The sequence below is a fragment of the Homarus americanus genome, unplaced genomic scaffold, assembly GCF_018991925.1.
Source record: "Homarus americanus isolate GMGI-L3 unplaced genomic scaffold, GMGI_Hamer_2.0 scaffold17856, whole genome shotgun sequence".
Taxonomy (NCBI): Eukaryota; Metazoa; Arthropoda; class Malacostraca; order Decapoda; family Nephropidae; genus Homarus; species Homarus americanus.
In genome coordinates, this window is record NW_024738735.1 from 699,435 (window position 1) to 727,185 (window position 27,751).

Below are 27,751 nucleotides of genomic sequence, written 5' to 3' on the forward strand. Positions count from 1 at the left end.
AAGTTATATAGAGAGAATCCACGACGGAGACCATGTGAATGTATCGATGTTTATGCATTATATGACCGCCCACACAAACACAGCCACACAACCTTACACCGTCAACACACACACACACACACGCACACACGCACACACGCACACACAGTCAGAGCAGCCTTCTTCAACACATATCTTTACCATCAGTGCACAAGTCTGCATATACTGTATGTATATCGTCAGTCAGTGCACACACTTACACGCCTGTACATCGTCAGTCAGTGCACACACCTACACACACGCATATCATTATTGCATTTATTCTCATCCACACGTCCACCGTTCATGTTCGCACTTATTTACATTAATCCAAGTACAGCATCCGTCCCCACGACCACACACACACACACACACACACACACACACACACACACACACACCTGTCTCCCCGTTCACCATAATACCTAATTATCACACCAAGACGACACTCCCTTATGATCGAATTATCTCTAGTAAGGTGAGAGTGAGTCACAGGTGTAAGCAGAGAGGATCTTAGATATCAGCTGAGGTGTCATTCTGAAGGTGTAGACAGAGCCACCTTTGGTCAGCTGATAACAGGGATGCTTCACTGATAAAGCTGACACCCAACAGCTGATGTGGGGGAACTAGGGATCATGGTAAGATAGTCTCTAGCTGATACGTTATAATTGGTCTTCATTTTTAATTTTTTTTTTTACGAACATTGTTACAACTGCTAGCGTGATCAAGCAACCCGGCACGTATACTAATCCGACTCTTCTATAATTAGCAACAGAAATATTGAATGTGATGATAAAACGTGGTATTTCAGAAGTAACTCACTAACAGCCAATCCCCAGTAATTATTGTCTGTCTGTCTGTCTGTCTGTCTGTCTGTCTGTCTGCCTACCCAACATGTCCAATTGTCCATCTATCCTTTCGTTTATCTACTTACATAATTACCTGCCACTATACCTACCTGTCTATCTATTTATCTACCTGTCTATCTATTTATCTACCTCTCTATCTATTTACTTACTTGTTTATTTATCTATTTATTTGTCTATATTTCTATCAGCTTAGCTATCTCTCTATTGATCTCTTCACTTGTTTACATGCCAACAAACACACACACACACACACACACACACACACACACACACACACACACACACACACACACACGGGATCTTTGACACCATCTGCACTAACCACTAACACTATCCAATTTAACTAACCACTTACACAAACCAATCCCACTAACCACCTACCCTAACCACCTACACTAACAACTACACTCACCACTACACTAACCACCAGCCAATAGAAATCTCTCTTTAGCTTGACCATCTGTCCAACATAATGTGGGATTTTCAGTCATGATTTATATATATTCCAAATGATAACACCGAGGAATATTTACCACGTTTTAAATAGAGGATTCAGTACTGATTATATTATGATTTAATGTATTACAGAAGAGCACTATATTTCAAGGTATATTTATTAATTCCTTATGGGAGAAAAAGTAGGAATTATTATCTGGATTAGAATCTTGTAATGGAAGAATAATTACTAATTAAATATGATTAAATCCAGTTAAGAAGACCCTCACGTTAGGAAGAGGGAGATTTCTTAATTCATTATGGGGAAAAGTTAATCGTGAAATATTATCTGCATTAAAAAAAAATTATCATTCGATCTCGTCTCCGTAATTTAACATTAGAGGGGAGAGGGAACAATTGGCCGTTTAAATGACCCACTAATGACCTTAATCAAAGTACAAAGATTTTGAAGGCCTCTGACAGAATAGGCCTACACATTATTTTCCTCTCGACCACCACCACCAGTCCCGTTTAAAGTTTCCAATAATTATTACCCGATGATAAACTGCAGCAGCCATTAAAATAAATTCTTATCTCTGTTTAAATTCACTGCACCCGGACCCACACTCACTAAATATATTATTTTCCCATTAAAAGCGATTTATTATGGTTTTATTCCCTGATTTCAATCGTTTGATGTTGCCGTGTTTTGTATGGGAGTCATTTTTGGTCATTATTATGGACTGATCATGAACTGTAATTGATATTTTCGGTGTGTGTGTGTGTGATTAAATATCGGCCGGAGTAGTTACGCTCGAAAGTAGGACGGTAAAAATCCTCGTCAGTTATAGAATGCAGGGAGAGAGTTTGTTCCACACTACCCACATAACATGATATACTACCCACACAATATGTTACACTACCCACACAAGGTCACATCACAGCCACCACAACCACCCACACCCCTCATCTCAACCACTATATTATCCACTTCCATACCACATCACCTCCACCCACACCACATTATCCACACCTCCACCACATTACCCACATCTACACCACATCACCCACACCTACACCACATCACCCACACTTATACCACATCACCCACACCTATATCACATCACCCACACCTGCAACACATCAACCACACCTACACCACATCCCATACGCTAACATCACACGACCCACACCCGTCACATCTTCTACAACCACATCATAACCACATCATCCACACCCCCACATCACAACTACCACATCACCCACACCTACACCACATCAACCACACCTACACCACATCACCCACACCTACACCACATCATCCACACCCCACATCACAACTACCACATCACCCACACCTACACCACATCAACCACACCTACACCACATCAACCATGCCTGTCACGTCTATTAATAATCTATCTCTGGCAGCCAAAGGAGTGGCGACTGGAGGCGTTGTCTTACTCTTGATTAATATTGATAGTAGCAGCGCCTCGTGTCAAGGTACACTCACCTGCCCAGCATATACCTGTCAGTACCTTATTTACTAATGTGTCTTTTGTATCTAATTTTCTTGTTACTATATTCATTAAAATAGGATCATGTTTATCTTATTTGATTTTTTTATGAGAGAGAGAGTAATGTATCATATCTCTCAACCTTCCGGAAATTATATTATAAAAAACTACTTAATTTCCATTTGTAACACCAGACAAACAATAAAACTATCTAGATCATGGTCACAACAATATAAGACAGGTTAGCACTCAAGGTACATATGTATTCACACACTTGTACTGTAATATAAGCAGCACCGCCACCCAGCTGTCCAGGGGTAGGGTGCGGTGGGGGAGGGAGGTAAACTACTCATTATTACATCTGCGTTAGTGTGATGTATGTTCTTTTGGTAATGACACCATTATATCTAGTGGTGCTAACTAGGGATTTTATTGTGGTGTGTGTGTGTGTGTGTTTGTTTTATTACTTTGTTCAACATGTAGAAGTAGCGACGGCGTGAGAGATATAGCTGGTGCTGCAGGAGTGATAGAGTGAGAGGAGTAATACAGAGGGTAGACCTAAGACCTGTATACCGTTTGTTTATCTTGTTCTCCAGATGGTCGTAAGGAGAAACAATCCATACACGTTGAGTTTAATTCACTTGATTTGTTTACTATTTCTCAAGGTGTTATTGGTAGTTCTATGGCTACTGTATGTGATCGAGAGCATTACTCCCTACACACTCTGAGCGACATATTCTGATTCATCTCTCGCCAAGTATAGCGTTGCTCTCGGCCACCCAAGATGATGGTTGACACGCAGGTGCACTTGGACTTTGTTTCTTGCTTGTCCTGCCTAAGAGAGGGCTGTTGTTATTGTCAAAACCTCATGTGTGATTAGGGTGGAAAAATGAGTCTTGATACGTGTAACTATACGAACTAATGTTACCTGAGGACAGGTTAATGGGCAGCAGTAGAACCTGGTCATCATCTGGCTTATATCATTAGCAGCTATCATACTTGGTAATGTTCCCTGGTGGACGGATGATCGTAAACTTTCTCGCGTTGTCAAGGATTCCTGTGGTAACTATAACCGGTACTATAACACTCTGTAGCACTAGATTAATGATAGTAAACACTAACTGTAATATCTTTTAATCTTGGGTAAGTGTGTGTGATGGGGACGGGATTCTCTCTGACCGAGCAGCTGTTTACAACGACGTATGTGACAATCAACAATATTGTGTTTACAGAAGTCATTGAATTTAAACTCTGGTAGCGAAGATGGTTCTCATATATCTTAAAAAAAAACAGTAAGTCTATATGAATTCTTAAAGTGTGAAGATAATTTTGAGTGAATATTTTACAGTAACATATATACCTCTCTCGACATGATGGTGAGGGCACACTAAAATCACCACAACCCAAGATAATTATTCTGCAATATGAATTAAATTCCTGATAGTTAGTGTAACTCATGCGGTGCTGATAATACGCGTGAAATAATATAATACGAATTAAACAGGTAGAGAATGTATGCCCTTTACATTACTCGGGTATGATGGCAGGAATAAATATAAAACTAATATGCAGATTTCCTTAAAAGCGCTTCTATTGTGTGCATATTTACCTCCGTGCCCATTAATCCTTCTCCTTTTTCCCTTTTTGTATTCCATCTCCACCACACCTCCAAACCACCGAGATTTTCCTCCCTTGTACCTCAGTCATCTTTACTTAACCATTAACCTACCCATTAATCATACTTATTGTCTGGTATTTGCTATATTCTTTGTACGTGTCTTAGTCTCCCATGATGTGCTCTATATGCTTCACTTGCTGCACCTGTTTCTTATAACACCTGTAATCATTAACACAATGTTGGTCAGCTAAGGATCATTAGCCTTGAGTACTTCAATTAGTATTGTTAGTTGCTCATAACATCAACAAGTCGATTGATGATATCAGCAAACAATTCGAATCAACACAACCTCAACTGAGATCACTCTTTCTGGTTGGAAGGCTGATGGTTGTATCTGACCATCTGAGTGTTATCCAAAATGTCTCAAAACCTGATAAGATATATGACTATATCATGTCAGTGTTGCCCATCAGATTACTATGTTAGTCAGGTCAGTGTTTCTCATCAGGTTAACGTAATATGCATTGTGTTCATAGAGTGGAATGAATATATATAATTTTTCCCAAGAAGATACTGATTCGATATTTCACTAAGTTTCCCGCATGCGGTGTACCAACAGAAGGCCGTGAGTGCGTCAACTGCGGCGCCACGTCGACGCCGTTGTGGCGACGCGACGGTAATGGTCACTACCTGTGCAACGCCTGCGGCCTGTACTACAAGATGAACGGCCAGAACCGACCCCTCATCAAGCCCAAGCAGCGCATGGTGAGTACACTGTATAGTGCAATGTATGGTGCGCTGTGTGTGGCACTGTGTGGTGCAATGTGCGGTGCAATATGTGGTGAAATGTGTGGTGCGCTGTGTGGGGCACTGTTTAGTGCACTGTAGGAAAGTAACACTATGTGGTTCACTGTGTGGCGCGTGTTGAACACTATACCACTACTAAGCACTACAACACTTAGACTGGATGACATCACGGCACACCGGTGTTATCACAGGCCTCCTATATGAAGCCCAATCAATGCCTGGTAACTACCCCGTACGACACCCACTATTAACACATGATTGACACACTCCTTGAACACTGTTCAAGCGCTGTCCGACACACCAGCCCGACACACACGTGCATCAATAACCATCATAAACGCCTTTCTCATATTAACCTCCACCACCGCCTCCTGCCGGCGTGTATAAGCTCTTGTACACTGTATCAACACCCGCGCTACACCTATACAAATGGCTGGGTGTAGTGTAGTTTCCTGACTGTACACACCCACATCAAAATAAACGCCAGGTAGAGAGTCTGCGATACATACCAAGTAGTACGGCACAAGGGTTGTGCCGTATCTATCTATCTATCTATCCATCTATCTATTTCCATTACACCGTAACGTTTTATAAACCTAGTTTTTTTTCATATTCACAATGTTTTTTTTCTTCTGCTTTTTAAGATATATATTTTTTTTTTACAATATATCCAAATATTCTTGTCCTCAACATTTTTTTTATTCCAGAAATATAGATGGTCTTCTACAGCCACTTGAATTTGTTGCTTATTTTCTATAGATAATTGGGAAAAGTCACACCTTATGTCGATATTATGAAGTGTGAAAAAATTAAGGTTTCTTGGCTTTAATAAATACTTCCATTATTTCTTAGATGCGACTTATCCTAGAGACTAAGAACACTGTATTTTCTCTCTCATCCTAACCTCGGACACTTCGAAGATTTTTACCTTAATTGTTTTTTCTTTACCTGATGATAAGAAAAAACATCTGGTTACTACATAATCTGAGTATATTTTCAGCACCTCTATTGGTTTCCATCTCGGTGTTGTAATTTTATGTTATCCAGGAAGATATTGCTCTGAAATCCTCAAGTCAGGAGGAGCGACTTGAGACAATCTTGCTCCTGATAATCTTGGGGAATATTTTACCAGTCTACAAGAGCGTGACAGGGACGCTGCTGTCACGTAAACTTCACCTGCATACCTCCCTTCGTCAGACCGTGTTACAGGTGCTTTCAAGAGAGTGAGTGACAGTCTTCTCGTAGGAACAGTGTTGTGGAAGATGTGGTTAAACTCGGTAAATTAATTAAGATATGTTAGTCTAGGCGTAACCCCACTAAGTTAAAGTCAGGTGTTGTGCCTGGGTGTGTGTTAGAGGAGGTAGTGTCTGTGTGTATATGCATGTAATGTATATGTATACAGTATATACATATACTTGTGTTCATTAGCATGCATGTACTGTAGAAGGAGTAATGCTAATACATCTACACATGAGCATAAAAAAGAATCCACACTCACACACACACACACAGACACACACCACTTTGTTCTTGGGTTGTTTAGCCTTTGCCATGACAACACCGTGCCGTTATTTTCACTCTCCTTGTTATTGATTGACTCAGCATATCCACGCCGCCACGTCCTACACAGGTGTGTCACGTCGCACCTGGGGGGGGGGGCCCAGATTGGCGGCTGTGGCCAAGTGAGGGGAGGTGAGAAAAGGGGAGGGAAGTGAGGAAGGGGAATGAAGAGATAGAAAAAGGAGAGATGGGAAGGGAAAAGGGAGGTAAGGACAGGAAAGCAGAGGTAGGAGAGGATAAAGAGAAGGAGAGAGAGAAAGTAAGAAAGATAGTGGAGAGTGGAAGTAGAGAAGGATAGAGGAAAGGGAAGGGTGAGAGAGGTTGTATAGACAGGAGAAGGGAAGTAAAAGAAGTGAGAGAGATGAGGGTAAGGTGAGGGGAAAAGAACACCATAGAAATCAAAGAAGATGGAGACAAAGAGGAAAGTGAGAAAAAAATAAAGGTAATGGTGCTGCTTGGTGGTGATAGTGGTGGTTATCGTAGTAGTAATATTTATATTGTGGGGAGGAGGTATGGTGTTGTGGTAGCAATGATAGTGATAAGGTCGTGTTATAGATAGTAATACTGATGATGCATATTGGTAGTTATGTAGGTAGTAGTAGTGGTAGTATAGCAATATTATCACGGTATTAGTTGTTGTTGATGGTGTTGATAGTGGTGGTAGTGGTGGTAGAGGTGATGGAGGTAGTAGAAGCAATAGGTGTCTCCCATTCGTCGCCCCCCTCCCCCCTCCCCCCTCCCTCCCTTCCCTCGCCCGGCATGTTGCGCTTGCGTCGACCCCCCTGTTAAATAATTCACGCCAATAATTCACGCCGCCTCACGGAAGACCACAAGGCGCTACCAGGAACAAGTGTGATCTGAGGCGGCACTCTAGACGCTACGGGGAGACCCAGTAAGGGATAATCTTGCCTGGAATCCTCGGAAGTGTAAAAGTGGCAACGCTTTGGAAGGTCTCGGGATTTTTTTTTCTATCAGTAATTGGCGTCGCATGTGTGTGTGTGTGTCCAAAATGGTCGCTGGCAGCTGCTGTTATTGGGAGAACCGAGGCTCCTGCAGTATAACATAACTCCACTTTTAACCTTTGTTGATGTTGCTGTCATAGTAACTGCTTCCTTGTCGCGTCAAAACAAATAACAATTTCAAGAAGAAGAAAGTATAATTTTTTTTTAGAATAATAATCCCAACATATTTTTTTTTTATCAGTGACAGAGGTTAAGATTAACAGATACTAAATAAAAATAATGTTAAAAAAAGTATTTCTAATCTCTAAAATAGTAATAAAAAAAACAGAAGGTATTTTGAAGTACTGTAGTCAGCCGGGTGTGCATCGCCATAGCAACACACACACACACACACACACACACACACACACACACAACAAACAACACCACTACTTCAGGTATATCGTCCACAACACTGCATCCATCTTCCACCTTTATCCCTTTTCCGCTACCCTCCACATTCCACACCTCCTTTCTCTATCATCCACTATCTTCCACCCCTCATTTTCCCTATTTATCGCCTCTTTTACCATCCATCACCCTACGCCTCCACCATCCTCCACCCCCCCGCCCTTCTCCATCACCTCACCACCCTTCATCCTTCACCCCCACCTCCATCTCTACCTTCCACCATCCTCCACTCCACTTCACTGCCTTTCTCAACCTATCTCCCTTATCCTCACTAGCCACTACCCTCACTTCTCTAACCATTCTCTACTCCTCCATACCTACCCACTTCCACCTATCCTCTTACCCACCCCCTCAACTCTCCACCGAAGCTCCCTCCTTCAGAAACTTCCCCACCGCCCATTATTCCACATCAATTTCCACTATTATTTTCTCTCTCCATCCATTCCATCTGCTTCAACCATCTTCTCCCTTCCACAATATCCTTTTCCCATCATCCACTTCACTCCTTCATCTCTCTACTATCCCTTTCCATCCACCATTTCTTCACCACCCTTTCCCCTTTCCATATTCAACCATCCCCTCTCGACCTCCACCTCCACCACCACCACCATCACCACAGTCCTCTTCCCCCTCTCTCTCTCTCTCTCTGTCTCTCTGTCTCTCTCTCTCTCTCCTCTTCCCCTCCCCCCGCTACCAAACTCCCACACGCTATTACACAAATCAAGCAGTCGACAGGACATGGCAAAAGTAAACAGGCTGCCCCCCACCTTGCGCCTCCCGACTATCGATTACTGGTGCCTTGTGGAGCCTCCATGTAAACGCCGCCACTCTGCCAGTAAGCCGCCGCGCCGCCCCTCCCGCTCTCCGCCGACCACCACATTCAAACATCCCAGTACAATTTTGTTTTAATTCGTATTGTGATGATTTTTACCTGAGATGGAAAAAAAAACACATTTTCTCTCTCACCTGTGGGTAGTGGATATTTCTTCTTCATTTCTAGTATATATGATGTTTTTTTATCTCAACTTTCAATACTCTGATACAATTTATATATATTTTTTGTTTACTTCTCGTTCTGCCTGAGATTAAATACACGTTTTTTAATATTTGTTTTCAGATGTAGATTTATTTTATTTTATTTTATTTATTTTTTGAATCTGGAATATCGAAAAGTCAGGAATTTTTGGGTTTTGATGCGTGAGATTTTGTTTTTTGTTTTTATTTTTTTTTAGTTTTTGCTTCTACTCTTTTTTACTCTCACACTTTCCAATGCTTTCTCTTTTAAATCCTGGCTATGACAAGACACTATATTTCTTAAGGCGTTATTTACCATCACCTCATCTCCTATACCTGTTACTTTTTCTTTAATCTTGATTGAAAAAAACCTAATTTTTTTTTTCTTCAGATTTCTTCAGTTGTCAATATGTGATGTTTTCTTTTGAGTTTATTTCATCTTAATAAATCGAATTTTTATTGTCACATCACAACACCTCAAGCATAAACTTATTTCAAATCCTGTCCAAGAATATGAATAAATATCATTCTTTTTTTTTAACTGAGGAAACATGATGCTTGGTGAAGTTTATTCTTGAGAAATATTATAGTGATTTCTTTTTTACTCTATCAAAAAACTGGAAATAAAACTAAGTTAATAATACTTCACGCAGATTGTTTGAATACTTGAGTCTTGACGCGCGTACACACCCACACATAGAGGTTAAATTTCCCACCACTCCTTCACCACCTCCCCATCATCACCACTCCTTCACCACCACCACCACCTCACCATCATCACCACACCCTCACCACCACCACCTCACCACCACTCTCTCACCACCACTCCCTCACCGCCAATTCCTCACCACCACTCCGTCACTTCAATACTTATTTTTAGGAATCTCTCGTGACAAGACAAACACAAAGGTGGCTAAAATATGTCGGACTTAGAAAAGTATCCCTCGCATACACACGTAAGGCATTATTAGTCAGTTAGGTTAGGTTAGGTTAGGTTAGGTTAGGTTAGGTTAGGTCAGGTCAGGTCAGGTAGATAAACTCACTAATATCGCTCAAATTAACTCTGGGGATCACTTATTTTCTTACAGTTTTTGACATAGACGATAATACCAGGAGTTATAATTTGCTTTATTACGATAATATGATATAAATACTTTTTACCTCCATCTTTCCCTCCTTCCTCTGAGTGAACAAGTTTCTTGGGGGGGATAAAGGAGAAATTTAGGGGTGAACCAGCCCATCCGTCCGTCCGTCCGTCTATACACGTCAGTATTTTTTCTCCAACTGATAATATCCCATAGACTCAATATACTGTTTTCATTTACTCTACATATCTCAGAATCTAATAAAACTTTCAATGGTGATTCTTTCCTCTCTAATGTTTGTCGTCCATAAGTATATTCGACGTTAAACTCAAAGGCGTATCATGTAAAATAGTGACCGTCATTATTCTGCACTACAGTCTTATAGGTTTAGGTGGATAGTGAACCTTTAGATTAAAATATATCTACGGAGACGAAGATAGTATTTCTGATAAGCGAGAATTTACGTATATATAGAGGTATATACTTTGTGGCAATTATTAGCTTGTGTGTGTGTGTGTGTGTGTGTGTGTGTGTGTGTCTTTGAACTATCAGCAACTGTAAGTGAACCAGCAGACACAAACAGATAGTCAGTCCACTACACCCATCCTTAAACTACAGGCGACTACATAATGGTTGGGAATCGACAGCAAATAGACACATCTAAAAATGTCCTCCACTCAGTCTAGAAGCATTTAGACATCGCTCCTTTCTCCTCCGCTATCTACGCCGAGGACACGCCTCTTTCATCTATAGAAGCCATATAGCATTTTACGTCCACCCGTGCGAAAATATTTCCCGCCTGGGGGATAATTGGGCGAAGTTCTCATTGAAAGCTGAGAGAGGAAAAAAAAAAGCCTTATTTACGTTCTCCCATAAATATCAGTTGCTTGGGTTTCCTTTTGAAGACCCAAGCAATATTTCATCCTTTGTGGGGCAAAAAAACCCCGAAAAAGAGAAACACATTTTAAAGGATCCGCGAAATAAATAAATGAATATATTGGGGGAGTATGTGTGAAGTTATTGATCAAGAGGTAGAAAAATAAGACCGATGGGTGGATAATCAAATGTAGACACAGTTAAAACAGAATATACAGACGAATAAAGAGAGAGAGAGAGATAACAGACGAACGGAAGGACAGATAAGTAAGTAGATAAATGAGCAGATAAATATAATGTCGGGCTAATTGATAATTATAGACGCACATGAAACGAGAGAAACAAGACAAACTTACACGTACATAAACACACAGACAAACACCAAAAAAAAAAAAATGAAAATCATACCTCCTTTGACAACATACGAACAGGAGTTTGCTTCACATAGCCAGATATTTTTATCAAATTTATTTATTCATTCATGTTTATTTATTTAGTTAATTTTTTTTCAGTAATAATCAGAAAAAATGTAACATCATATTTCTGTATAATAAAAATTTCTTTTTTCTATTTAACAATGAACGGTTTCCATAATTCTTCGGACGGGATGTATGTCTCGACCGCCGCCAGTGTATGTGAGGTTAGGTACGGTAAGTTGAGGGAAATGAGAGTGACCGAAGTGTTGAGGAACCATCCCACCCCCTCAGACACCCGCCTTTAAATGCGGTCAGCGAGATATTTTGGAAATAAAGGTAGATTTAATTTATACTAGTTACGTAAATTAAAAATTAATTAATTAATAATCAGTATATGTATAATTATCATTACTTGTTAGGAATCTTCTGAAGGCGATTATTATGACATTGCAAAAAATAATAATACAAATTTACGTCCAGCGTCGAGAAATTTTGTTGACATTTTCTCTGATCGGTGACGTCACAAGCGCGCGCTGATTGGTAGGCCGATGTTGGCCAGTCATCCTACGCCTCTGACGTCATTGATAGGTGATTATCAATCTCATGGTCAGATATACGTCTTTTTTGTCGTCTGGGTAAAGTGTAATTTACATATTCCTCCTTCAAACATTTCAGACGTTTTAAATACTTCCGCCTCGTAATTATGTAGTTGTGTAGAAGTCAGTTAACGTTAAGTGCAGGCGAGAGAGAGAGAGAGAGAGAGAGAGACTAATTAAAAAAATCAAAACAATTCAAATCACGTTGAAGGTTAATTATAAATATACAGAATATAAACAAACACTAATCACTGAAATTTGATTAACCAAAACTGAATCAAAATTATCTGATCTTAAGTAAATAAATAAATAAATACGAAAAAAACTAAATAATTTCACAGCGGATTCTTTTAAACACACAAACACTCCATAGTATAATGAATTCACTCGGATAGATACCTGTAATTACGGCATCACTTACCTGTAAATATCCAAATATACTAATTAACTGATACTACATATCACCTTACACCTCCTAATGGCTTATGACGTCTAAGACAATACCCCATACATTACCGACACACTCCAAACGCACTTTTGTTCTGTTGACGCTATGATAAACATCTACCTGGTGTAATTTACGTATCATAGAGGTTACGTAAACATTGTCCCGTATGTAACACAAGAGGAGATAGGGTTTGACTATTTCGTTTGATTAATTCAGAATAACATACAGGTATAATCACAGGTACAGGTGTAAATACAGGTATTGATTATTATAGGTTTAATTATAGGTACAGGTATTTTAATATGATAATGGTCGAAAATACATTATTTAAAATATATAGAATTTTTGCTCACATCCTCAGGTATACATACATAACAGAGACGTAAATGTATGTATGTATGTATGTATGTATGTATGTATGTATGTATGTATGTATGTATGTATGTATGTATGTATGTATGTAGAGGTGTGGATTGATGGATCAGTTATAACTATGGAGAGATACACGAGATAACAATAATACAAACGTCTCCCCTGAGCATACCTCCCAGACCATAACACGACTACTTAATTATATCATCAGCGTAAACACCGTATATTGTCTTTGTCTGAATATCTATCTATCTTCTGTACCTTTATTATTCTTTTATTTTAATTTATTGTTTATCATCTACTGTTACCTGTTTTGCTAATTTGATATTTTTTTTAGATGACTTTATCGTATATTTCCAAGGCGTCATTTTTTCTGTTTTTTTTTAATAGGCCGTAATTTTAATATTAATTCTTATCTATGTTTTAGTATATCCTTCATCTTTATACAAGATGGTAAAAAGTGTTATCTTTGTTTAATAGTCGACCATATGACGTTTTTCTTTTATTATTAAATGATTGTATTTCGTCTAAGTATAGGTGACAGTCCTAACGAAGACTCTTACTTTCTTCTAACTGATGATTTTAAGTCTGAGATTTTTTCAAATTTTTTCTCCTTTATTAAATCCATTTTAATTTATGTGACAACAAATCTTTTTCCGTCTTTCCAACTCTATTAACATAATTTATCTGTATAACTCTTTCCCTCAATAAAGCTTCTGTAATCCATATGCTTTCTCTCTATTATAAAACCCCTTCCATCCTCTTCCCTCTATACAACTCCCTCTGTCAACAAAACCCCTTCCATCCCCTTCCCTCTATACAACTCCCTCTGTCAACAAAACCCCTTCCATCCTCTTCCCTCTATACAACTCCCTCTGTCAACAAAACCCCTTCCATCCCCTTCCCTCTATACAACTCCCTCTGTCAACAAAATCCCTTCCATCCCCTTCCATCTATACAACTCCCTCTGTCAACAAAACCCCTTCCATCTATACAACTCCGTCTCTAATGGACCTACACCCCACTGTCAATACTTCACCCAAATTCCTCGCCGTCTTTAGCTTCCTCCACAGTCAACTACAGATCCCTCACGAAGATAGGATTAAATGCCCTATAATTTCGGCCTGCTATACTAGCTCACGAATGCCCAGCACTCGCACATAAAGCCGTGTAATCCATTTTATCAACAGAATCTTGAGGGTGTCCGTGCGGGGCGGATTATAACGTGTCGACGATGTGTTGTTGCGGGCTAATCTTGGCTTGACAAAAATCTAAAAGGAATCGCCATGAACTCAAGATCCTTCGCGTAGATTAAAAAACAAAAAATAGAACTATTAGAATCACCTATAATGACTCATTTAGATTTAGATCGTATGAATCAGAATGTTACAGATAATATAATCATCTAGATAAGGACAGCATCGAAGATTATCGGCGCCATCAAAAGCGTTTTAAGGAAGGCCGCATATCGCCATGTTTTCCTCTCTGTGTGTGTGTGTGTGTGTGTCTTTCTCTCTGGCTTAGTCCCGACGTTGCGGAAGACGAAGTTTTAGCCTTGATATATCTCGCTTCCTCCCCTTCTGAGACTCCGAAATCCATTTGGAGGAAAAGAAAAAAGAAGATAAGGAAATAGTATGGGTCCCCCCAAAAAGTGAGAGCTCCCTGTTTGGTCCTAATACCGCGCCTCAAGTAGAACCATCAGACCCGGCCTGTCCTTGTTCGGATCCCTGCACTCTCCTCACTCTCCATTTTATCAACCTGCGCATTTTCCTATATTCTGAGCTCTTGCAAACATACCAAAGCCTTTCTATGTCATTTACAGATTGTAAAGAATATTTAGCATTTCATAGTAATTACGGGCCCATAAAAATATTCGAATGCAATTGAAGAGCACTCGACTATGAACAGAATCGAGCAGCTAAGCGTGGGATTCGGAGGCGGACAACCAATATCGACATGTCCATTTAACTCTGCTCAACTACTGCACTGGGAGACATAACCCCGAGTCATTAAGGTCCATTCTGTCGTCCATTGCAGCGGCTCGGTGGACCTTACGAGCCGTCACAAAGTTAATGTTACTCTGACAAACAGTTTGGTTGTGTGAATGCTCTCGTTTCCCGGCAACCGTATCTGATGGAACCCATAATAGATTGCAGATATGACGTCAACAAGCCCCGCCCACTGGGGATATCTCTCCACCAATCAGATGGCTAGATAGCACCAGATAGCAACCAATCCGATGGCAGATAGCGGCAGATAGCGACCAATCAGATGGCGAGATAGAGCCTGATAGGTGGAGATAAGGGGCTGGAATATAAAGTCGGGAATTAGGCCGAGGGGAAATATTCATGTTCCGAGAAATTTTGCCATTTAGGAATATTAAGGAAAATTGGACACTTTAATGCTAATGAGACAAACATCAAAGAGAATTTCCACAGAGTTCCAGGCTTACACCAACTCTTTTTTCTCTTTCTCTCTCTCTTAAGGCAGGTAGGAGAACTGTGCATACAAGTTCTCTTTTCTTGTCTAGCAAAAGTAGGATAAGTACAAGCAAGAGAGACACACTATTCCCCACTACCATAAAAATACTCATCATTACGCACAAGACACGCTATATGTTCTGTATACAAAAAAAACACGTTGTAGACCGTGTATGAAGCGACATGTGGCAACCCAGGCCGATCCGCCAACCGGTTCGTCCCCTCGGGAGAGAGGGGAGGCGGCAGTGGTACCAACCTCGCCTGGAAAAAAAAAAAAGACCCTGACATCCATCGATCAATACTTCCAGCTATGTCCGATGACAACTCTTTTTAGGGCATTGTTCATTGTATCAACTTGATGACTTATTAACATAGACACTTTGTAAGTAAGTAATTAAGAACATCTGGTATCCATCGGGCGTCTTCAAGTAGCGAAGGCGAGTCCCCGGATCTGGCAACAGTGTGACTGAAGTCCGGAACTGGAGTCTCTGATTTTTCTTCACGCTTTTCTCTTTGTCTATTTTTTTCTCTCTTCCTGCTCCCCGTCCCTCCCATATATCATCATTTCTTCTTATCATTTCCTCTAATATTTTTCTTTCATGGGTTAAAAAAAATATATATTAATGGAGAGAAATAAAATGTGGTCAACCAGAGCGGTAAAACACACGGGTGGTGAGTGAGAGTCTTACCATCACAATTATCGATCCCGAGCCATCTTGTCTTGCTTTCTTCTGATTATTCCTCACTTGTCACCTGGGGAGGAACATACGCCCTGTTTTACACTCACCACACAGGTAAACACGGCGTTAAAGCTGATTAGTGAGTGAATTAAAGAATAATACCTTGAATAAGCAGCTGTAATCCGCACGTAAAGACATTCCCGAGTTACCAAAAACACTGTAGCTCCCAATGGCAGTATATTTAGTCTTAGTTCCATAAAACATCTTACGTTGAGTTAATACACATATAATCTAAAGTTTAAAAGGTTTAAATTAACACAACTATCGAATCTATATTACTAAACATCTATTTCTTCCTTATTATAGCCCAACAAATGTAATTTTTAGATAGTAAATATCGCCAAGAGTAATTAGAAAGTATTTAAGATTATTTCCCAATTCAAAGCAACTAACTTTCTTCAGTTCAAACAACAATCTTCCAGCTTACTTATTTTAACATTATTTCCCACAAGCTCTCACTTTAAAGAGTTTAGAAAGAGAGTCAATAGTAATAAGAAACATAAGGTGTTTATATAGATCTCAATAATAGAACATTTAAATTCTATTATATTTTATTGACTTTAAGGCCAATAAAAGAAGCTATAATTTCTCACAGAAAAAGTAAATACTAGAGACAAACTTTACAATATCCCTTCTTTCTCTTATACTTTCCCCACAAGTAAAGACTTCCCCTCCAACTACCTAACAGATAAAGAAAGTAAACACAGGAAGAAAAAGTAGTCAAGATAATCCCAGAGAAATACAGTTTACATCACGAGTTTATCGATTCGAGAGCAACATGTAGCGAGTGTGTTCAACCTGGGACTATAGTTTGTTGTCCAGGGTGTTATCATAAGGCATTACTGGCTAGATTGTGTGACGCTCTGGAGGGTAGGAGGGAAGGAAGGAGGGAGGGAAGGAAGGAAGGGAGGTGAGAGAGGGAAGGAAGGAAGGGAGGTGAGGGAGGGAGGGAAAGAAGGAAGGGAGGTGAGGGAGGGAGGGAGGGAAGGAAGGAAGGGAGGTGAGGGAGGGAGGGAAAGAAGGAAGGAAGGAAGGAAGGAAGGAAGGAAGGAAGGTAAACAAGGTGCTGGTGGATACTGAGAGAAAGAAAGAGAAATAAAAGTGTTGGTAATTGTTCCGGTGAAGGAAATTTACCTCCTTGTTTGGTTGAAGTGTCGTAGAACCAGTGTTATCAGGTGAGTAATTAGTATAAAAGGTTCACCTGATGTCACCTGATGATTAACCACCGTAACGTAACTTTGGAGGAGATAGGTTAGGTTAGGTTGGGGTAGGTTTGGTTAGGTTTGGTTAGATTAGGTTATATAAGGTTAGGGTGCCTAATCTTCAGGTATCTCAACTTATTTATGTGGAGAGTAATAATTATGATGTATGACGGAATATATCCATCTGTGATAGGAATATTAACGTTGTGTTGTTCTGGCGAGGTTATCAGCCAATTAATTAATATATAATAAAAAAAAAATATAGTGAAAAATACATCTGTTTTTGTAAATCGTGTTAATGAGGAATTTTGTTAATATTATTTTACTACATTACTCACATAACATAGAAAGAATATTACCATCTGGGATAAATTCAACCTTTTATTTTACTAAGACAATATAGGGTTTCTTCACTTAAATAAATGACAGAGATATAGGCTAGAAAATACACATAGGCCTAACTTAAGAATAAAAGTATGGAGATGAATTTTTAACTTCAGGTATCACTTATATAATTGTCAAAACCAAAAGCTAAAGAAAGTAATATAACCATTTAAGGATTTAGCTTTTTCTCTTGATAAGGAGCAATAAGTTTTTGTGTTATCGTCTAAATAATTGAGAGTGAAATAGATGGGATGAAAATGTACCTATAACTTGGCTCAGTCAGGAATTATAGGTTTACCTTATCAACTGATTCGTTAGTTTACACACTGAATGGCTGTAAACCTACGGCGTCTATCTGGAAAATTTAGCTTGGTGTTTGTGTGTGTGTGTGTGTGTGTGTGTGGAGAGTCGCTGTGTTATCATATGAATTAGTTTAGCTTTGGTTATCAGGTGATTCATGAAGTGTGTGTGTGTGTGTGTGTGTGTATGTGTGTGTGTGTGTGTGTGTGTGTGTGCATGTGTGTGTGTGTGTGTGTATGTGTGTGTGTAAAATCGGCATACATGTCTTTGCCACCCGTTCAGAAATAACACTAAATAAACCATAGTAACCAGGCAGCAATACACGTACGCCAAGTGTCCCATTGGTAACCGTAAAGTCACACTGAATATACAACAGCAATATGGTTATCTACTTGTATGTTCACCACCGAGAAATACAATAAATACACCACAATACTTCAACTAATCTGGTATGGATGACTCCCCCCTCCCCCAGTCTTTGATACACCACATCTGCGTAATCTAACACGACTAATTTTACACCACTGAACCTCAAGCATCAGGAACAACAATTTCAATCCGTTTTTGCCTTCTCTTCAGTCAGTCCAATAAGGTCGACAACTACATATACTTTGATTACCATTGCAGTCTCTGTTACTCTCCACACTCTGGCTACTCTGCAGGGGCTCCTACCCACTCACTCGCTCTCCCCCTCCTGCTCTCCAAACACTCCAACTTGAGTGCTTGTTTGAGGGTTTGTTCAAGTGCTCTCTAGACCCGCAAGATGGACAGATAATAGCGATTGAAGAGACGAGCTGAGCGAGGTGGGTGGTTGGGGTGGAGGGAAGAGGATGGATGGGTGGTGGATGATGGGATGGTGGGTGGGTGGATGGGCGGATGAATGGGTGGATGGATGGTGATGTAAGGTAGGTGAGATTATGGGTGGTAGATAGTGCAATGACTTTTAAGGTGGGGGGGTAGAGGATAGGCGATGATTGAAAATTGTGGATCATGGCTAGACGGTGGTTGCGAGGGTAGATGGATACACACACACACAACCAACAGTGAAACATCAACACCATTGTTGTGTTTGTAAACTGTGGCATGTGTTGATTTTCGGTGAATCTAGTACAGTAGGACTGAAGGTTTGTGTTTATTTACATTCATTTGAGGTTTATTTTGGTTTATAATTTTTATTTTTTTACTGTAGGGCAAACATTACAACCACACACACACACACACACTCAAACATCTGCGTGTGCGAGAATATTTAGACAATAACACACCTTTCACCTTTGTCGTTAACCTTCCAGTTCAGTGAAAACTAAAAAGAAAAAAACATTATCTAAAGAATCTAATCTACAGGAGACGTAATAATGTAAAAAATCTCTCATAATATCCAACCACTCCCATACAATTACCACTCAGGCGCAGCAAAACAACAATAACTCTACGATAACAGATCAGATTCCCCGTGAACAGACAGAGAACACACACACACACACACACACACACACACCGTTGGGTTGTGTAGATGAGAGCCATGCAGCCAGTTAAACCTTAAGTGGCTTTTGTCATTTGTTAATCACTGTTGAAATACGGCACACAGAACTTGCAATAAAGTCCGGTTAGATAGATGCGATTGTTGTCAGTTGCACACTCTTGATTCATTGAGTACAAAAACCTGTGTTAAGAGATCAGTAGCCGACGTGGTCTTTTAGCTCAGTGAAGAATACCTGACTGATAAGAAATCTTGAACTTAACTTGCAATAAAGGCATGAGAAGATCAGTAACCCGTGATATCTGATTATGTGAAGAATAGCTGAATGAGATCAATAGCCGTGATATATCTTTGACTAGTTAAAGAACAGCTGTAATAGATAAAAGTATCCTTATCTTAACCTGTAAGTAAAGTAGAACAAGATCAGTAGCTAAGATATCAATTGCTTTTGTTGATGAATAGCTGATAGACTGAGGAGTGAGAACACCCTTATCATATGTGCTCGTTCATTCGTCTGTCTTGGTTCGAGATTCACACACACACACACACACATACACATACTTATAACACCCACTGTACTGTAAACTCCGCTGGACTCCTTTAAAGATATATATCGTTTTCTATGAACCTCTGCCATGCAAATATCACCTCAAAACCTTATTAAAGAAAATCACCCACAAGAATCCTTCCCACTTAACACCTCTAGAACTAGTGGGGGTGTTATAATCAATTGTGGATAAAGTTTTCCAGTGCATAGACGAGGTTATTGTTGTTTGTATTTGGGGAAGGTGGGGGGTGGGGGGGTTAAGTGTGGATCCCTGTTGTTGTTGTATGATGCTGTGTGTGTAGCCATTAGCGTTCGTCTGTGAGGGATGGAGGAAGGAGGAGAAAGATAAATTAGCGCGAAGGAGAAGGAATCAAGAAGAACGTAGAAGAAGAGAGAAAATGAATGAAAGGATATAAAAAAAATATGGAAGAAAGTTTGTAAGAGAAGACTCCAGGGATAACGATTGGGCAATAGAATGAGCGAGGGCGAATGAATGAGAAAGTGAATGAACTTGTGTGTGTGTGTGTGAGAGAGCAATCTTTTGAGGTGTAAGAGGCAGAGGGAGAATGAAAGAAAGAGAGAATGAGAGTGAACAAGCAAGAGTAAGTGAACAAGATAACGGCTTTGTGAGAGAAGGAGAATAAAGGTGAGTAAGTGAAGGAATAAATGAATACTTTCCTAAACCTCACACGGGTTCCCTTCAAAAGTCGACAGTGACAACAACATTATCAAGAACCATTTATTTTCTCTCTCTCTCTCTCTCTGAAAATGTTCAACACTCACGTTCCTTCCAAGCTGCCGGTCATTGATCAATAACAGCATCGACCTCAATCTCTCCCTCCACCTCAACCTCTCCCTCCACCTTAACCTCTCCCCCCCCTTTCAACCTCTCCCTCCACCTCAACCTGTCCCCCCCTCTTCAACCTCTCCCCCCCTCTTCAACCTCTCCCTCCACTTCAACCTCCTACCCCACTTCAATCCCATCTCTTACCGAATCTTCCTCATTCAAGTCCCTCCTCCTTTAACCCTTCCTCTCCTCTTCCTTCTTCAGTTCCCTCCTTTATTTCTCCTCCCCAACCCCTCCTCCTCCTTATCCATCCTTCCCTCTCAATCTAATTTACCTTTTCTCTTCAACTAACTCCTTTCTTCTCCTCCTCAGCTCTCCCTTCTTAGTTACTCTACCTTACTCTAACCCCTCCTTTCCTCCCTCCCTCTTCAAACCATCTCCTCAGTCTCGGCTTCTTCTCCTCAGCCATCCATTCCTCACTTACCTCTCCCTCACCTTACATTCTTCCCCTCTGTTTACACCCCTTCCCCCAACCTCCGCCAGGCCCTGTACATGCATGACACCTTGCTAGGAAAATCATAGGTATACCTCGTCTCTGGATGTTTACTGCTTGTACTGCTAGTTAAGAGGCGTGGTGGCTAAGTGGCTATATCACTCGCCTCCTAGCCCAATGTTCTTCGGTTCGGCTACTGGATAGGGCACCCGTAGTCGACCCAGCTGCAGATTAAGTACCTGATTTCATAGATATAGAGAAGTGTAGGGCTGGCGATACGCAGTCTCCTTTTGCACCGAAGGTTTAATCATCAGTGTACTGTATCCACACTACCCCAAACTGGCTGTCAGACATATGGGAACCTATTTTCACTTTCACACCAGTATGTAAAAAAAAATAGTACCGAAATAGATTCATATGTGATATTTTTTTGGCCACATTTCGCTTCAACATGCAGGAGAATTCTTTTTTCCAGTTGTGCGAAAGTTATTATTTCCATTTTTTTTTTTAGTGTTCAAGCTGTAAATCGAATAGTTGTCGTATCTATATAATAAAATAATAAATTTCTCAATATAAATCTTAATATTTTCCCTCGAACAAATCATTCTGAAACGTCCGACCACCAATTTTCCAGTGCAGACACAAATTACCCAATAATCTATATAAACACCTGTTGTGAGATCTCCAGATGACATAAACACACCCACTAAACCCTTGAACGTATAGCTAAATCTCGTGTTAAAGTCGTACCAACCTATTCCTCCGCATGAGTCAGAAGAGAAACCTGACATCATTGAGAATTTTTACTCACATACGAACCCAGTGAGGAGGAAACCCCCCCTCTCTCTCTCTCTCTCGTGCCACTATCGTCTACACGTCATCCTCTTTCATTTTACGAGGCCTGAAATTATTGCTAACTTCGTCTATATGTCACTCGGCGTTGTTTTATGGAGGCTAGAAGTTATTGTGGTGTATAACTTGTGTGGTAATTGGTCTACTGACGATGCCCTTTAGGTCTGGGGTCTGGCTGCCTGGTGATGGAAACGAGATTAAAGGCTCATTTTGGAGTTGTCAGAGGTAGGGGTGTGTGTGTGTGTGTGTGTGTGTGTGTGTGTGTGTGTGTATTTTATTATAATATGATAGTTCCTGCGAATTATATAATATACTTTTGTGTGCATACATACATACATACATACAATACCAAAATGCATACATCAATGGATATTAGTAGATAGATGGTGAGATAAAAACAAGGAAAAAAAACAAAGAACAGAACAGACCAGAATAAAACAAGAGAGCAAACAAACTCACAAAATCACAAACATACACATGACTCTTAACCATATCGTATCATACATCACAAACAGCCAAGGAAAGAAAAAAAAAACACCATCAGCTGTAGGACGAAAAACACCACCAATTCACCAACAATTGTCTCGTAATAATACTTCATTCAGCCTCGACGACAGCCAGGGTGTATTGTGTATCAGTAAGAGTCATCGAGGACAGAGACAGAGAGAAAGAGAGAGAGACCTTCACCCGCCTTAACCAAAACCTTATTGACCTTGTAGATAAACCGTGGGAATACCTGCTCGCGACACACCATGAAAAATAATAAAAAAAAAAAATCCCAAATTACGAGGCAAGAAGTTTTATCACATGATGTACTGGTATAAATGATATCACATTACTTTTTTTGGAGGAGGAGGTAATCTGATACGATAACAGCGTAATAGTTGTTGGTGATCCTGAGTGCGATCTCTTATAAGGGGGAGAGGGGGATGTTTTGTTGGAGTTGAAAGACAGTCGAGAGGTTTGAAATTGTAATGTAAACAATAACTCAATTGTCACATTATTGAAGATGCCAGGAGTGTTATGGTCACCACAGCGGGACGGTGAGGATCAGTTTAAAGGGCGCGGGGAGAGGTGGAGGAGTGCCCTTGGTCGTGGGATTTAAACTTACAGTGATAAAGAGATCATAACCGCTGCTGGCGATTCACTGTAGAGTCTTGTGTTCTCGAGCTCACCTTGTTTTGACGTGAGCGTAACGACCTACCACCTTCCCGAGACATTTAAAACTGGTGGATAATGTTTATTTTTACACGTCTTAGACAGGTAATCGCATACGGTAGGTGTAGTGTATGAGTATACTCAGATATGCATCGTAATTGCTTATGGGAAGTTTCCAAACTGGGTGCCAGTATTGAAAGCCTCGAGGCAGGTGATAATGGTCCGAAGAAAAGGGGGTGGCCATATCACCCACTATAGCCCTCTGTACATTTATTCATTGACCAACTCCGAACAGTTCCTTCCTCGTCGAGGGTCCTCAGAATCGTATCAAACTCGCATCAAAAGCGTTATCAAAAGCCAGAACAAAATCGTATCAGAAACGAATCAAAATCGTATCATAAAGTGCTCGAGCATTATCCACTCCCAGATCCCCTACGGTTTGTTTTCACTCCGGTTGAAATACTTATTGTTTGGCACTTTTGACGGGCTAAGTGGTCTATGAAACCGGTGGTGGCGGCCGGTTGGGTGGCTGGGGCGGCTCTTTGGGTGGCTGGGTGGTGGGAAGGGAGGGGAGGGAAGGGTAGCTGCTGGCAGCTGCTCGTGTGTTGTTGTTGCGCGTTGTGTTGAGTTTTGTGTCGGTGGAGGAGAGAGAGACGGAGGGTAAGAGCAGACTGGATGGCGACGGTGCGCGGGGTGAGAGGCCACACGAGTACACTCCCCTGTGCTCCAGCCTGGGAGGATTTTTGCTTATTGTCTCCACTGAAGAAGGACATTTTCCAAGAGGATCACATACTACGGTCTACGTTAAAACTGTGAATGTACGATCGAATCTCCCTCCATAAAGAACCCTTCCTTGCCAGTGAGCACAACAAAACACTCTCCATTACATTATCTTAAGAGGATATCTACCATGAATGTTATTACGGAAAGGTTAAACATTACATTCAAAATAATGCATTTATTTCTTCAGCGAGGAAACTGACCCTCATGGTTATCAAGGACTTACGCACATCAGCACATCATCTCCTTATTATAAACGAATAACTATTTGTTTCAATAGATAAATAAACAAGTAAATAGAGTGATAGAGTAAACTAGCTAATAAACGGAGCTTAAGCAACAACAAAATAAAGTCACAACACAACCCAGAAGCGCCTCGAGTTTTAAGCGTCCAGGGAAGTGGGCGGGGCTCAGCTAGTCCACGCGAGTTTGTTGACAATGTTGGGCGCTAGAGAGGGTGGGTTCGGCGGGCTACACCACCCAGCTGTACCCCCTGCTGAAAACCTTCCCTTACCACTTTAGTGGATTTTTATCGTGTTGGGAGCAATGTTATCTGCCCCGATAACATCTTTTGACCTTTTTGAAAAATTGTATTGTTTCATTATCAAAATTGTTGAGGTCCTCTTCTTATATTTATTTATATTATTATTATTTACAGGGGCATACAAGTGTGTTGTGCTGGGGGATGTTGTAGTAGTATAAGAGAAGATTACATTGTTGGAGCAGGTATGGTAACTATTTACATTCATGACTGCAGTTTCGTCGAAAAAATCTGTTTATAATTGTTGATACATAATCATTGCATACGAAGGTAAATATGCGAATTATTTGTTTTACAGACATGAGATACTAATTAATGAACTGAGTAATAGCTATTACAAATAATCAAAATAGCTCAATTAAAACTTTTAATATGCCTTATCTCACATCTATTTTGTTCATTATAAAAATCTATCATCTATCTCACACCTACACTTTAATTACCACCATCTACACCTCTTTTACTGCTACCTATCCTGCTGTTATCGGCTTGCCTCTTCTCGTGTATCCTGTTACTACATCTGTTATCAAAGTTAATCCCAATAACTATTCCTCTGATAAAATCTTTGTATTGCTCTCTATTTATTGTACACGCCGTCACTCATATGCACATTTATGCTCGCTCTCTCTCTCTCTCTCTCTCTCTCTCTCTCTCTCTCTCTCTCTCTCTCTCTCTCTCTCCTCCTCCTCCTCCTTCCTGTGTCACTGTATGTGGGACGGGGCGGGGCGGGGTGGGAGAGGGAGTAGTGCGTGACCCCAGCTGGGCGGAGGGTCACGGGGTGCCAGGCTGAGTGGTCCTGAGTAGCGGCTCTGTGACATAGGTCAACACTCCACCGTAACACAACCCCGACTCACGAATTAGCTTACTGTTTCAGGGTTGACTTGGGAGTAATTGAGGTGGCACTGGGCACTTCTTGAGTGGCACTTGGCACTTCTTAAGAGTGTCGTTGTGAAGTCCTGAGAATCTCCAGGGAGTGCCAGGGTTTATTTACTTGTGTTAGACGCTGATGGCTTTATGCTTGACAGCTCGGGAGTGGGGAAGGGGATAGGAGGGAGTGTGTGGCACTGTGGTGGACTAAAGGAGAGGGTTGGAGGGAGAGTCATCACTGGTACAACCTTCTATGGTTCAGTTATTGTGTGGTAGAGATGAGTGTTTATGTCGTTGTTTGGTGAGGAAAAATAGTGCATGCATGTGTGTGTGTGTGGGGGGGGGGTATGGTATGGTGAAGTGTGTTGTGTAATTATTTTATTCATATAGATAATAAATCTTCGCCAGATAACACACGTAAGTTAATGATGACTCCCTTACTGTGACGAGGAACACCTGTATTACGGTAGGGCTGCCTGGATCTGCATATCATCTCGTTCATCGCCAAAATACCTTCTGTTTACATAAGCCAACACGGATCATTGCTAATAGATGTGCAGGTCTGAACTGTATCGTGTGTAAGATCAGAGCCCATGGCGGATGGCAAGGAGATGCAAATGTATGTATGTATGCATGGACCTATGCAGATTGACACACACACACGTATGCAAACATAAATAAACACCCACAGAAATGTTTGCTGGGCTGGACAGAATACGTAAGCGGCTGAAATACAAACATTTGCTTGCACTCACACGTAAAACACACACACACACACACACACACACACACACACACACACACACACACACACACACACACACACACACACACACACGCACTCACACTAAACTTAGAACAGAACAGACAGTATTGAGGTCAGTCCAAATACGTCTTTTGAATTTCCTGTGATAAATGTACTACCATTTTACTGTGAAAGTTCCGCTGAAACGCCATTCTTCCTTCCTGTGGCTGGGTGAGAGAGAGAGAGAGAGAGAGCTGTGGGCAGGTATAATGAGAGATGATTGAGTCGCCACCAAGGACCCCTGATGACAGTGTGTTGACTGTCGCTTGAAACACGAGACCTGAGAGATGGGTCAGGATGAGGGCAGCCGGGTGGGGGTGGAGGAGGAGTAGGAAGAGAGAGGGGGGGAGGAGGAGGAGGAGAAGAGGAGAGGGCCTGTCTCACGCCTCTTGTGGGAGAGAATGGAAGGTGAGAAGGGATGATAGGAGGTTGATGCAACCGTGTATGAGAGAGAGAGAGAGAGAGAGAGAGAGAGAGAAGTTGTTGTTCCTTTACATCTTTTTTTTTTCTTCTCAATAATTACAATGTTCATCCTCTTCAGTCATTCTAATTACTTCTTTCTTTCTTTCACAACATTTTCATTACAATCTCTCCTTTCATCCTTATCTTATGACCTTTCTCTCTCTCACCTTTCTTCCTTCCTGCCTCCTCTCTCCCTCTTTTTTCCTCCCTCCTTCCTTCAATCTTACCTCTCACCGTCCCTCTACTTCTCTCCCTCTCACCCTCCATCCTTACATTCTTTCTTCCTTCCTTCCATCTTTCACCCTCCCTTAACGCTCTTCCCCTCTGCCTGTCTCCCCTTCTGCCTCCCCTCACTCACCCCTCACCAAAATCCTCTCTCTATTACGATGGAATTCCCCGAGGCAACCGGTTACCCACAATCCCCCTTCAGTGTTACATTCCATCAGGTAACCAATCATTTATTCTCACCGTTTTTTAATATCCGTCCAGGTAACCGGTTGGCCACATTTACCGATATTATAACAGTGAATTAAGTAACTGGTTAATTACAGTTACATAGAGTGAAAATACTGGTTGGTTTGTCCAAATTAACCGACAGTCTATTAGTGTTAAGCGTTATTTAACTGTACTGTATAACTGTAACATTCATTTACATAACCGGTTAGCTGCCTCTATGGTTTCATTAACATTTCTCTCTGTAACCGGTTATCTGCAATTGCCGGTTAATTGTCCCTTATCAGTAGCCGGCAAAGGTCCTGTACCGGTACATTGAGATTTCACTCTGTGACTGGTCGCCTACCGTGTGCCGGCATTATATTCCCCCATAGTAA

At 40.8% G+C, this 27,751-nt stretch overlaps 1 protein-coding gene across 2 annotated transcripts in view; it reads left to right on the top strand.

The window, feature by feature from the left end:
- The window catches only part of LOC121874333 (GATA-binding factor C-like), a 168,277-nt gene that overhangs the window by 54,815 nt on the left and 85,711 nt on the right, over window positions 1-27,751 (top strand). For both annotated transcript variants that reach the window (XM_042378454.1, XM_042378455.1), the window contains exon 4: window positions 5,077-5,222. In XM_042378454.1, the coding sequence (XP_042234388.1) occupies window positions 5,077-5,222 (146 nt within the window). The remainder of the gene's footprint in view (window positions 1-5,076; window positions 5,223-27,751) is intronic.